At 34.7% G+C, this 13915-nt stretch overlaps 1 protein-coding gene across 1 annotated transcript in view; it reads left to right on the top strand.

Moving 5' to 3' along the window:
* The window catches only part of SLC2A13 (solute carrier family 2 member 13), a 308745-nt gene that overhangs the window by 205514 nt on the left and 89316 nt on the right, over positions 1–13915 (top strand). Inside the window, 2 exon segments of the mRNA XM_033118217.1 lie at positions 5622–5785; positions 10716–10836. Of these exon segments, the coding sequence (XP_032974108.1) occupies positions 5622–5785; positions 10716–10836 (285 nt within the window).

The raw sequence follows: 13915 nt of genomic DNA, 5'->3' as shown, positions 1-13915 counted from the left end.
AGAATAGGTTAATCTGGCAAATTGATGAGTCGGAGGTCAGATTAGAGAGCTTCTGTCATTGTTGCATAGTGGAAGAATAGTGATGCATAGAGGAAGGTCAGTGATCGATTGGGCTGGGTGGGACGAGATTTCTCCTGAGGTTTCCAGAGGTCTGAAGCCAGAGTGAGAGGACAGGCCTCGAGATGAAGAATAGGTCACATTGGGAACACTGAGGTTCTGTAGAAATCTCTTTGGCACATTTGTACTGTATTCTTTCCAAAAGATTAATGAAATTATTTAACTTATGAAAATGGTCTTGTGATATATTAAATGAAATTAATCATTAGTTTTCTGAAGATTAGCATGATTTTTGGATCATTGCTTGATTTAAGAATGGTAGTATGATAAAAGCAACTACTATGTTAGGACAAAATACATGGATAATATACATGAAATCTGATTTCTACTTCTAACTTTTATTTTTTTGCTCTATGGCTTGCATCTAATACACAAAGCTTCCTGAATGTACAAAATACATAAAATAGATTGCAAAATTTTAATCATTTTTTGAAACCATTTTTAAGACCTTTGTATTTGGGTGAAACATTTTTCTCTTAAAGCTGTCGATGTAGTTTCCATAGTTATGCATGTTTTTGACTGTATAAACCCCATCCCAAGAGGAACATATATTTTTTTCAGTAAAAAGAACATCTTTTATTAAAATGACTTTAAATCTATAATCAATGTACTTTGGCGTATGATACAAATAAATATACTGATAATACTAAGAACTAAAAGAGCCAAACAACATATCTTAGACAGTCAGCTAAGTTCTAGTCTTCTCATTTCACTTGTTCTTTATCCCACGTATGAACATGACCCCTAAGACTGTTGAGGAAGACAAGGTTTTAGATGACTAATTTGGAAGCTATCTGCAACTCTGCTAGAAAATATCACCTTTGTGCCACATGAACGAAAATAATTATATCTTTTAATTTGTCTTATTTAGACTGGCTGTCGGTATCAGGAAGAGTATGTTCCATATCTCTTTCATTCATGAAATTAAAGTCTTTAGAGTTTCATGCCAGCAAAAGTTTGTCTTTATTATGAACTGGTAAGTTTTGTTTTGTAAGACAGACAAAACTATCATTTATGATTTTACCGTGGCTGCCAGGAATTTTAGAGCTAGCTTGTAGTGAGTATGCAGCTAAAGTTTTCATATAATTATCTTCAGTGTCTGCCTTCTTACTCTGTCTTATCAGTCTTTAATTTTTGTTTTGGAAATTCTGTCATGTGTTTTCAAATAAATCTTCTTAATTCCTTTTTGTAAGTTGGTGGTAAATAAATTCAACAAACAATAATTGAGGCCTACTTTTTGCTGTTCACTTAACTCTGTTATCCTGGCAATAGTGAAAAAGACAGACTCTTGCTTCAAGAAGCTGAAAAAAAATTAAAATAACTTTTTCAGAAATTCCTGGGAAATGCATTGTTCAAATAGGAACATAATATAGGTATTTTTCCAGGCATATAAAGTGCTCGTGTTTATTCTTGTATTGCTAGTTAAAAGTCATCGTTAGAACAGCTTGCTATTACCAAATCCTGTATATTTTCTAGAGCTATTTTATTTTATTCAGATTTAAAATTCAGGACTGGAAGCTGGGTCTCACCTAATCTCTTGAGGTAGCAATGCACCTCAAGAGATTTGTTTTGCTCTTAGATGTCTACAGAGAGTTGTGAAGTTGGTGTTCTGTGAGAACACACTGCCGTCAGGCCTTTGAACTTCACTCTGGGAATGAGATGGTATGTGTGAGATGACTAGAGGTTGTCCAGGGAGTCTTTGAAGAAGATGATAGCTTGTCTGATGGGTATTATAAAATGGTTTTGAAAAGAGAGGCATCCCTACTTTGAGTCTAAAAAGGAAAGAAAGAAAGCCTTTTTCTGTTGTTCATATTGTTCTTTTATGAAGAACACTCTCTTGTGCTTTGTGTAATTTTAGAATGAATACCCAGTCCCTTGAAAATTCAAACTACTACATAAAGGCTTAGAACATTGTAAATACACTGGTAGCCCAGTACATAAATGGTTGGCCTGATAGATCATTTATGAAAACACTGGAAGTCACACATTTTAAAATGTGCGTTAAATGTATCTTTTCACCACTCCATAACCTAACTTTTAAAAACTAGATTTGTGAATTATTCTGACCTAGATATGTCATCCCCTGCCCACATGAAAGAATATAATTATTGCCTGAATTTTTCTGGAACTGATTACCCTTTAAGTGAATGCCCTTGCCTTCATTTCTTATCTGCTCATTCTAACTATTGGCCTTGTGCTTATTTTACTGCTTATTAACACCTTAATGTGATAGGCAGAATAATTCCTCCCATCCCAAAAATACATGTTGTAATCCCACAACCCATGAAGATGTTACGTTACATAACAAAGAGAAATTATGGTTGCAGATTGGATTAAAATCTGCTAATCCGTTTACCTAAAAATAGGAGATTATGCTCGTTATGTGGGTTGGCTCAATGTGATCACAAAGGTCCTTAAATGTAGCACAGGGAGGCACAAGAGGGTGGCAGAGTAAAGTGACATGAGAGGAACTTGACTCTCCTTTATTGGCCTTAAAGATTGCAGAAGAGGGCCCCACATGCCAGTGAATTCAGGAGACTTCCAAATCCCAGAAAAGGCAAGGAAACCGATATCCCAGAGCCTCCGGAAAGGAAGACCCTGCTGACTGACACCTTGGATTTTTGATATCCAGTGACACTCAGGTCCGATTTCTGACCTACAGAACGTTAGAGAATAAATTTGTGTTGGTGTAAGCCACTTAACTTGTGGTTATGTGGTAATGACAGCAATAAAAACCAACACATTTAGCAGTGTTCAAGAAAAGAAAATGAAGATGAAACTCAGGGCACTCCATCCCGGAAAAGATTTAGTGTGGGTGGAAGTTGCAACTCTTGCTGACAAGGAGATACCAGGCCATGGAATTTCAGCCCCGTTCTCACTGTTTTCCCATTAATACAGAAAATCTTCAGGTGCCCGTTGCCAGTACGACCTGCAATAAAACGCTTCTCCAATAATACCTTTGTTTCGGTCCACTTCCAGTCTGCACATGTGGCCATGTGATCATTAGAGTGATCTTTTCATGGAACACATTTAATTGTTATTTCTCTTTCAAGTCCATTTTATGATTTCCACTGCCTACAGATAAAAGCTCAAACATGTAGGATGGCAGTCAAAGTCCCTCTGCAACAGAAGCTTCTGCTGCTGTCTTATATCACACTTCTCTTTTTTCTGCACCTTATGTTCAGCCAAAGTAGGGTTCTCACAGTCTATGAGCCCAGCTTACTATTTTGCACTTTTTTCCTTCATGCGTGTCATTTCCTTTACCCCTAGTATCCTGCCAGATCATACCTGCTGGCAAACCCCTATGAATTTTTCAAGAAAGTCAAATGTTAATTTCCTGGAAAATCAAGAAACTTACCAGATAAAATAAAGTTGTTTTGTTTGTCCTTTATGCCACATGGTGACATGTATGCCTTGAGATATTAAAATTATTTCCACTGTTCCTTTTATGATAAACTCTGAGCTTCTTAAGGGCAACAACTGGGTCTAGTAACATATCTGTGGGATCTTAGTATTTCACACCGCTTATATAGTAGGTACACCATAAATAAATATTAAGTGAATGAATGATTCCGTTACTTGACCTGGCCAACACACCACAGAGATGCCATGAAAATGCAGGTTTCTGACTCCCAGGCCAGTCTTTGATTACACTCTGCCTCTAAAACTTAAGTACCATAAAAGAAATGTCCCTATAAAACTAGGGAACATTATGTATTTTAAATAAATCTCTTACACTGTCCAATTTATTTTGTTTGATACCACTCCTCTTTCTATCCCTTAACACTTTTGATTTTGTGATTTTATTGTAGTGAAAATGAAAGCATTGCAATAATCTGTTTTATTTAGAATTTTTTATGGCTTTATTTGGAAGAATTATTTTGTGCAATGTATGTTTTTATCCTTAAAACATTGAGAAGACTGTAATTTAATAGAATAGCATGACAAGTACAAATTTTTTTGGCTTTAAATATTTCAGTTTTCTCTAAGCATTTCTGTTTTCTTCCTTTCTAGATTTGGTATTTATGTCAGTTTCTCAGTGATTACACATAGGTTTGACCTTGATACACAGGTCTTTATGAAAATGAGATCATATATACAGTAAAACTTGGAAACTGTAAAGCACTACTCAGAATTGTTTTCATATTTTATTATTACTTTTCAATCTGACTTCAGAGCGTTCACAAAATCATGATGATGGGAGTAGTTCCACTGGGAATTTCTCTTTTATAACAGCTGTCAGAATTCAAAATCTTAAAATGGTTGGCATAATTTTTAGTGTGATTAGTACAACACATTTTTCATGCTGCATAGTAGTTCATAAGTTTAGTTTACTACTTTCAAAAATAAAAACTTTTTGTGAATATAAATGAACCCATGTTGGTGTTACTATTTTATATAAAATCATCCTTTAGAAAATGGTAGACAGAAGCCATCGATGAATCAATGAGACTTCAATGTATTTAAAACAAATTTCATTTTTGAAATATTATGAAAATGTTGATAAATATCCAAAAACTGTAGATTGTAACTATGGAAATATGCAGCATGATTGAACACATTGCTTGACTGCCCACTGTTGGATTGGGGTAAAGCTAACTTGTTTTAGAATGGCTGGAAAAGCTAGGCAGATCCATGGTTCAGAATGTGTCGTTAGGATTTGACTTCTATCACACTTGATAGGTGATTCATCAGGAATATTTGCTGCCTTGGTTTTAAGGGCAGCTGTACAGTAATCTTCTTATATAGCCTTTGATATTTTCACCAGAAAAGAAATGATCTGTGAGAAACCTGTCATCTTTAACTGTGCCAGATGTACCTCCCATTGTGTGTCAACAAATTGGCATTATGGTTTTTTAAGACCCAGTCTCCAGTAAAGTGATTTGGGGGGTGTGGGGGGGAATTATGGCCAGAACTCATGCAGATCATGCTAGAGACTTACCAAAGAGTATACTTCTCTAGGAAGCACAAAACCATTCTTATGTCCATCATGTCAGTTTTTCATCTCCTTCTGGGATGCCAGATAAATTGACACATTCCTCTTACTCCTTGTGTCTTCTTCCAAGAGATTCCTTGTACCAGATTTCTGCCATTATATGTAACTTTCCTTATTATATGCTCTTTTCTCTTATAAGTACATCATTGCACAGTGTTTGATGACTCCTAATTCATTCCAGGGATTGGAGCTTATGCTTGATAGTTTTAGTGAAATTACCAGCTGTCCTTGTCCCTACTTGTGGGGTACGTTTTACTTTTGAAGCCTGCAGCCCTCTCTCCACTTGCTTGAGTGTCTTGTCTTGATTATACAAAGTTCAAAATAAATTTATCTGAACAGTCTTTTTATCGTGATCCTTTCAACAGTTTGCATTAATTCCCACATTAACTTGATGTTATTACTGCAGCTATTCATGGTTTTTTTGAGGTCAGGTAGGTATTTTTCTTTATGAATAAGTCTGTTTCTTTGAGTAACTATCAGCAACAATTGTTTTATTCTTGCCTCACAGGTACTACAGTGCAACCATTCTGCAGATGTCTGGTGTTGAAGATGATAGACTTGCAATATGGCTGGCTTCAGTTACAGCCTTCACAAATTTCATTTTCACACTTGTGGGAGTCTGGCTTGTTGAGAAAGTGGGCCGCAGAAAGCTTACCTTCGGTAGTTTAGCAGGTATGTGGCTGGATGAGGAATTCAATGATAAAATTTTCTCTAATGATGACAAGTTAACTTTCCAAGTACAATACCAATACCTTCTGATAGCGTGTTTTTCACCAAACAATAGAATTCCTCTAGACAAAAAGCTTATTAAAAGGAACTTGGTGAATGTTATGATTTGTAACTAGAAATTAGAATGTGACTAATCACTAGAATTGTTCAGAACAATTTGAATCTACCGAGGGTAACATTTTGAGTTATTATTTTGAGTTTTGCTCAAAAGTACAAAAGTGACAGGAATAAAATCTTTTTGTTCCTCCTTGGTTGGAAGAAACACTTGATATTAATAAACTCACTTTTTAACATGTTTTATTTTTAAGTTTAGAATAATATGGAAGTAAATCTGGAACATTTTATATCAAAACTCTACAACAGTGGAATATTAGAACCATATAATTTCTTCACAAAGCAGGGACAAACTCTTTTTGTGTTTGAACCAGGCCTAAATTCTAGGGTAAATTCTGGTTCGTTAAGTTTGTAGTCTATGATAGCTAAATAAGACAAAACCTTTCTCGCTTTCAAGTATCTTTTGTCTTTAAATGCTGCCCATTTTATTTATCATTTCTCCGTACCACAAGGGTTGTTTCACTTGGCAGAAGAGACCATCTTTGCTAGTGTTTTCACATGATTGCATAATATAATTTCCTAATCTTTTTCATACGTAGAAGTGGATTCCTTATCAATTAGCTGTCCTCTAATAGCTCCTTTATAAGTTTATTTAGAGTGAGGATACATTTTTCCATTAAAATTTAGTTTCCATGCCAGCATTAACTATATTCTATTTTAACCAAATTATGCCTAAAACATTAATCTAGTAGAACTGCTTCAGGCCCTTGTCCCAGATTGGATGAGAAAATACATTCTGAGTTTCATACTCAGTCATTAAGAACACAAGCTCTCTCCCACCCCTATAACTCCAGAAGGAAAGGTGGAATGCTTCCACCCTCTGTTCTTGCCTAAGCCATGGAAGACCTTGAATCCAGTAATGTAGGTTGCACTGCAGTGTCAACACTGAGGAAAAGCTGATGGGAAGATTGTCTGGCTAAGAGCCACGTTATACAGGGAAGTGGGAGGGAAAGTGAGTAAAAGTGACGGTTTAAAAACCATACATTTATAAATCTGTTACAGAAACCAGAAGTGTTTAGCCTAGAAAAAAAGTCTAAGGGGAGATCTAAAGGTATCTTATTCTATAGCACATGGTAGCTGTTAAGAGGACATAGATTTTTATTTAATGTAAGAACAATATTCCTAATAATCAGAGTTATCCAAAAATGAATTGGACTGCTTCCTTATAATCGGAAATTCTCAAAAACAAAACAATCAAACAAGAAGAATTGCTGACAATTAGATAGTGATACGCTAAAAATAAATTTCTACAGTTGGATGGGTATTGAATTTGCTTATACCCCTGAGGTTAACTCTAAGAAGAGGTAAGAGCCACTTAATTTTTTTTTAATGGATATCCTTTGTTTTTGACAGGGCCTCAATACATCATTACCTTAAAAGGTCTGTTTTCAAAGTAGCATTTCAGATCTTAAATTTGGGATTTGACTTTTGAGATCTGGGGAATCTGTGATTTTGAGATCCAGAGAAAAGCTTTTTTCTAGCAGCCTCTTTTCCTTCGTTTGTTGCATTTTAATGAGATACTTTGTCATCGATTCTGCAGGATTTTGATGTATTATGGAGCCAGACTGTTTAGGTTTGAATTGTGTGACTCTGAAGAAGGTTCCATTTTCTCATCTGTAAACACGAATTAACTATAGTCCCTACCTTATAGGCTTGTAATGAGGACTAAACACATTTATACACGTATAGCATTTAAAACACTGACTGACGCAGACAGTAAAGTGCCCAGGGCATTTTAGTTATTACAGCATTATTTCTGCCAGAGTGATTTTTGTTGTTTTAACTATAATGTGAAGTCAATTTGCATCATCAGAATACAGGAACTTTCCTAAACACTTCCAGCTGATGTCATGTTTCACCTCTCAGTGTAGGCTCTCACACTGAAGGATTTCCAGAGCCTCCCCTGACTATTAAGAGAAAGTATTAACACAGTTATTTGGGGGCAGAGACCAAGGGGTTTCAGTAACTGCTTCTTATGAGCAAGCTGTAGGCATTTTACTTTCCTGCCATGTTCTCTTTTCAACCAAAATCACCAATACCCCAGCTCCATCCACAACCATACCACACGGTGATGCCTCCAGCTTGAGAGAGATCTTCCATCAAGTAGGCACCTGATTTCCTTGTGATATAGCCAACTAAAATGATGATATAGATAGTACAGTGGTTTAGGAGGTAAAGGGCCTGGTGTTTTTCCTCATAGACTTCCTTTTTACCTGTACATATATGCAGTTCTGGTTTCTAACTGTGATCAGCAAAGTCACAATAGAACATAATGACCAATGGACATTTACACCTTCAGAAGAAAACATATTGCAAAACAGCCGTTAGTGTACAATCATCCCTCCATATCCATAGGGGATTGGTTCCAGGACCCCCCAGCTGATACCAAAATCTACAGATGCTCAAGTCTCTTATATAAAATGGCATAGTATTTGCATATAACCTATGCACATCCTCCTTAAATCATCTCTAGATTACTTATAATACCTAATACAATGTAAATGCTACGTAAATACTTGTTATACTCTATTGTGTAAGGAATAATGACTCAGGAAAGAATCTATACATGTTCATTACAGAACTGTTGAAGCCCTAACTACAGCACACATCAGCAACAATGTAGCTTTTTCCCCCAACTATTTTCTATACTTGGTTGGTTGGATGTGGCATATTACTCCAACATGACCCACGTAATAGATGTTTATGTCCCTTTCTGATACCGGTTGATTCTGGGTTAGTCATAGTTTTATATCAATGTTTTTACTTTATTCATTTGTATGTAGATACATATTTGATATTCTAATAGAGCTTAGTATTAGACCACTGTTCTATTTAAATTTCTTTAATTAGCCTAGAATTTTTAAACCTCTGATTCAGTTTTGTTCCCTATTTTATGTTTTTATTATGATTTATTTTATTATAGTGGGTTAAAAATAGTGGGAAAACGTATCAAAATAATTTTTGAATAGGTATTCATTCTTTAAAAATCGTTACAAATAAACTATATTTAGCTAGACCTGGACAAAGAAACTCTTTATACAAAGAAATATAAAGTATATAGTCCATGAATAATTTTAAATGTGGGACATTTTGTGGTGTTCTGACTTAGGATATTTTCAAAGCTTGCTTACAGAACTGGTCTTCCTTGTAAATATTACAAATTTAATGACAACCTCTTGATTCTTTTAACAGAAGAAGGTTTATATCTATGTAACTTTATTGCTTATAAATAAGAAAGCCAGACACAGTGTGTTATTTTCCTCCAGATATTTTGGTAGTGGAATCTTTCTGAAAACATCACTTCCAGCCTGTCTCCATCAGGATTACTAGGGGTACTTATTTTAAAATGTGGATTCTTGTGTCCTACCCCAGATCTACTAAATTAGGATCTCTTCAGATGGGATATGGAGCTTATGCACTTTAAACAGATTCCACGGGTGATACTTATACACACAGAGTGTGTTCTATTAGAGTCGTAGGAAGGGAAATCTTTTTTTCTAAGTATTTACTAATAATCTCTGCCCTGTACCAGGTTAATGTAACTTATTACATCAAATATTTTTGAGAATGCTATTTATCCAACACACTTCACTTCCTGTGGAGAACATTGTTTGGTAGATATGATAACTTAGAAGGATCAGGAGTATCAGTCGATTGATGATCTTAAATTGCTGTGCAATGAGCTATACTACGGCAATAAATATTTTTATTTAAACATTAAAAGTTAATGTCAGGAAACCTATGTCATTATGTAAATCATTAAAAACTTAGTCATTCCTTTCCTGTATCAGAAATTTATAAAACTTTTTTCATACTCTGCCTTTAGCCGACCTGACGGTGTATCAGTCTTATTCTGAATCTAAACCCCTACATCTAAATCAGACGTCAAATCGAGAGAGTATTCTGTGTTGCTCAAACAACAGCAATTTTTAAAAAATAATTTGTCAGCAATAACTGTTTTAAAAATATTTTACGTAAAATATCTGTCAAGAAAAACAAAGTAGAGCATGACCATTTTTATTTATCGTCACCATGGCTGCAACAATAGTCAGAAATTGGAAAACTTTCTTATTTACCATCAGATGTCTCTCAGGGACTCAAAAATGAGTCTTTTAAGTGATATACTTAATCACCATTCCTACCCCTTAAAATCAAAAACAAATATTCCAAGTACCAACGGGAAAGATAATGACTACATGTGTTATATCACTTCTGGCATCTTAAAGTCTTTAAAAAATGCTGCTCCTCTTTAGTAAGAAATGCTATTTCAACTACTTTTGAAATATTCAGTTTGTTACTTTTTAGTTTACTGATTTGGGTCTTACATGATCAAATGTCAGTAGAGCATTTTCTTGGCCATGAAAGAACACTTGTGTAAATCTGTTGCCTTGCATCTTCCCGACATGTTAGGCATTCGATAATGTTGGTTGCACTAATTGAGGTGCACTTGTATTGTCAGAAATACAAGCATTTTGTTTTGTTTCGTTTTGTTTTGTTTTGTTTTAAATCATTACCAATCTACTGCTTGCCTAGCAAATGTATTTGCTTGGAATCTTACTCTTGCCATGTCTCACAATGAACGCGCTAGTGAGTTTTTCTGATAATTTGTTATTAGGAGCATTTTTGTAATCCATTGAAGATAGATCAAAGTATTTTTTTAGATCTATGTCTTGCCAAACCCAGTCTACTTTGGAAGAATGTTGTCAACTATTCTCTGATGTCAAATGGTTTTGTTTTGTTGTTTTGTTTTGTTTTTTAGGTACCACCCTAGCACTCATTATTCTTGCTTTGGGATTTCTGCTCTCAGCCCAGGTGTCCCCACGCATCACTTTTAAACCAGTAGCTCCATCAGGTCAAAACGCTACCTGCACAAGATACAGGTGAGATTTTGTTATGGCTCCCCTTCTAAAAATGCTAACTCTGAAAATGTCTTTGTTTGCTTTTAACTTTTCCGAAATTTGAGAGATGAGTACAAGCTTGCTTATGGAGAAGGTGAGAAAAGGGGAAAGGTGGTAGGGAGGGACCACCAGCAAAGGAAAAGATATGTGAAGATATGAAGGTGGAACTGCTTAAGGAAATGTGAGTTGCTAGACACAGTTTTAGTGGTGTTTTTCTTGAAATTAATGTAGGGATTGATACAGAATCTAAACAGAAATACTGTAAAACTATTTTAGGTCATATGTAACTCAGTAACATGTACATTCTAGCTGAAATAAATCCCTTTAATCAGTAATTAAACTTTTCCATGATGTAGATGTCTGATATAGTTGATTATCATCTGGATATTCTAACAGTTAATCTTTACTGACTTCCGCAGGTATCCCCTCATTCATTTAAGCAGAAAAGAAAGTTTCCTCTCACTACTACTAGGTTTCTTCCTAAGGATTAGAAAGTGGAAAGGGAATGGTAGGAGACAGTGAAACGTGTTCTAATGGCAAGCTGCAGGTTTCAAAGCTCATTTAAGTCTAATGGTGTACACATTATGGGATAGATGGACAGAGAAATGGATAGATGGTTAGATAGACTAAAGAATGCATAAATGAATTAAGATTCAGTGATTGAACAGATCAATTAATATATGTGACAGCAGTGTTTCAAAGTTTTTTACTTCATTTTAATGGTTGGAAAGACTAGCAACCCCTTTAAAACGTATGGGTAGAATGTGACTTAGCTTTAAAAACAAAAAAATAATATTTCTTCAGCCTCAGGTAGATGGACACAGGTCTCACATAAAGGGGTAAAAGATTTTATTAATGAATTTATTTTAGTATATGTGCTGCTGAAGCGAGCACTATGAATTTATTAATAGTGGGTAAGGAGGGTGGGGGGTGGGAGATGAGGGTAAGGGGGAGCAAATATATGGTGATGGAAGGAGAACTGACTCCGGGTGCTGAACACACAATGGGATTTATAGATGATGTAATGCAGAATTGTACACCTGAAATCTATGTAATTTTACTAACAATTGTCACCCCGATAAATTTAAAAAATAAATAGATAAATAATGGGTAAATGATTTATTAATTTTTAATCATGTATTCCTGTATGAAATTAAAACATTACAATTGATACACCAAATTCCAGTTGGAATCCACTTGGAGCTTCTTACTGAGCATGCGTTTCGTTTGTGGTGGCTTCTCATCACGTCAATGAGGAAGATATTTACTATTTTACCTTCCCAGTCCCAAATTGTGGTATCCGCTTGCCTTTGAAAATGAACAGGTATAGCTCCTCCTTTGTCTTACTAATGAGTTTTATTTATTTATTGGTTTACTAATTGTTTATCATCTTTATCTTGTTCTAAAGAAGACTTAAAGGTATCTTAATACAAGAGGTTAGCCTTAGCATAGACTCTTTCTAAATGTAATGATCTTTATTTGGACATCTCACCTCACTGCTAGATTGATAATAGAGCTGTGGCCAGAATTCAGCAAGGTCTATTTTTGTTTCTCTTGGTGTATATTTTAAGTAAAATGTTTTTAACACAGTTACCTCTGATAAATTATTTTAAAAATTGCTGTTGTTTGATCCAAACATAGATTCTGATGTCTGATTTAGATGTAGGGATTTAGATTCAGAATAAGACTAACACACTGTCAGGTCAACTAAAAGCAGAAAGTCGGCCAAACAGTATGAAAAAAGTTTTATGAATTTCTGATACAGAAAAGGAATGACTAAGTTTTTAATGATTTACGTAATGAAATAGGTTTCCTGACATCAACTCTTAAAGTTTAAATAAAAATATTTATTGCCATAGTATAGTTCATTGCACAGTAATTTATGATCATCAACTTATTAACCCCCCTGATCCTTCTAAGTTAATATCATCCACCTAATATGTCAAAGTAAAATTGTAATGGAGTGAGAGATGGTACAGTCTTATTTTAGTCTTATCAAAAAATGGGGAGCTATTTTTGAAAACTGAACCAAATTTTAGATGTCCTTTGGATGTCAATGAGTATGAAAAACAATTGTTTATTATGTGCCTTTTTTGAGAGTAACATTAGTCTTTGTGGGAATCTGACAGTATGTATTTATAGTCTGAGTGATTTTATAAAATATTCCTGCCGTCCTTTTACTGCTTTTGTTGTTAAAACTTATCTGTACAGTTTTCCCCTTTCTGTAAGATCATGTTTATGGTACCTTACAATGAGTAATGTTCATGCTATAAATAAATGTAGGTAGTACGCTTTCCCCATGGAATGATCCATATAGAAAAATTAAGCAAATAAAACATTTAAAAAGGGGAATTGGTTTAATATTTATATTAAGAACATTGTATACCATTGGTAGGAGTGCAAATATTTTTCTCTGTTTTAGAAAGTAATATAGTTCTGCCTAATAAAAGTTAAATTCCTATGCTCATTGACTCAGCACCTCCACTTGTAGAAATCTATACACTATAGTGACAATTTATGTAATCCATTCTGACTATAGTATGAAATTTAAGAAAGTGAATAGTTCAGAAACAGTGGTTTTTATTTTATTTGTTCTTAAATTTATTGGGGGTGACATTGGTTAATAAATTATATAGGTCTCAGGTATACAGTTCTATAATACATCATCTATATATTGCATTGTGTGTTCACCACCCAAAGTCAAATTTTTCATCACCACATGTTTGACTTCCTTACCCTCTTCTATCACCCCTCTCCCCACTTAACCTCTCATAACCACTGTCCTCTGTGTCTATAAGGTTATTTGTTTGTCTTGTTCATTTCTTGCTTTCAGTTTTATATCCCACATATGAGTGAAGTCATATGGTTCTCGACTTTTTCTGTCTGACTTATTTCACTTAGCATGATAATCTCAAGATCCATGCATGTCATTGCAAATGACATTATTTCATCTTTTCTTATGGCTGAGTAATAGTCCATTTTGTGTGTGTGTGTGTGTGTGTGTGTGTGTTTGTATACACACAATGGAATATATATATGTGTGTGTGTGTGTGTATATATA

The sequence above is a fragment of the Rhinolophus ferrumequinum genome, chromosome 10 (assembly GCF_004115265.2).
Source record: "Rhinolophus ferrumequinum isolate MPI-CBG mRhiFer1 chromosome 10, mRhiFer1_v1.p, whole genome shotgun sequence".
NCBI lineage: Eukaryota > Metazoa > Chordata > Mammalia > Chiroptera > Rhinolophidae > Rhinolophus > Rhinolophus ferrumequinum.
The sequence above is the reverse complement of the archived record's forward strand: the minus strand, read 5'-3'. Positions and strand labels throughout refer to the sequence as shown.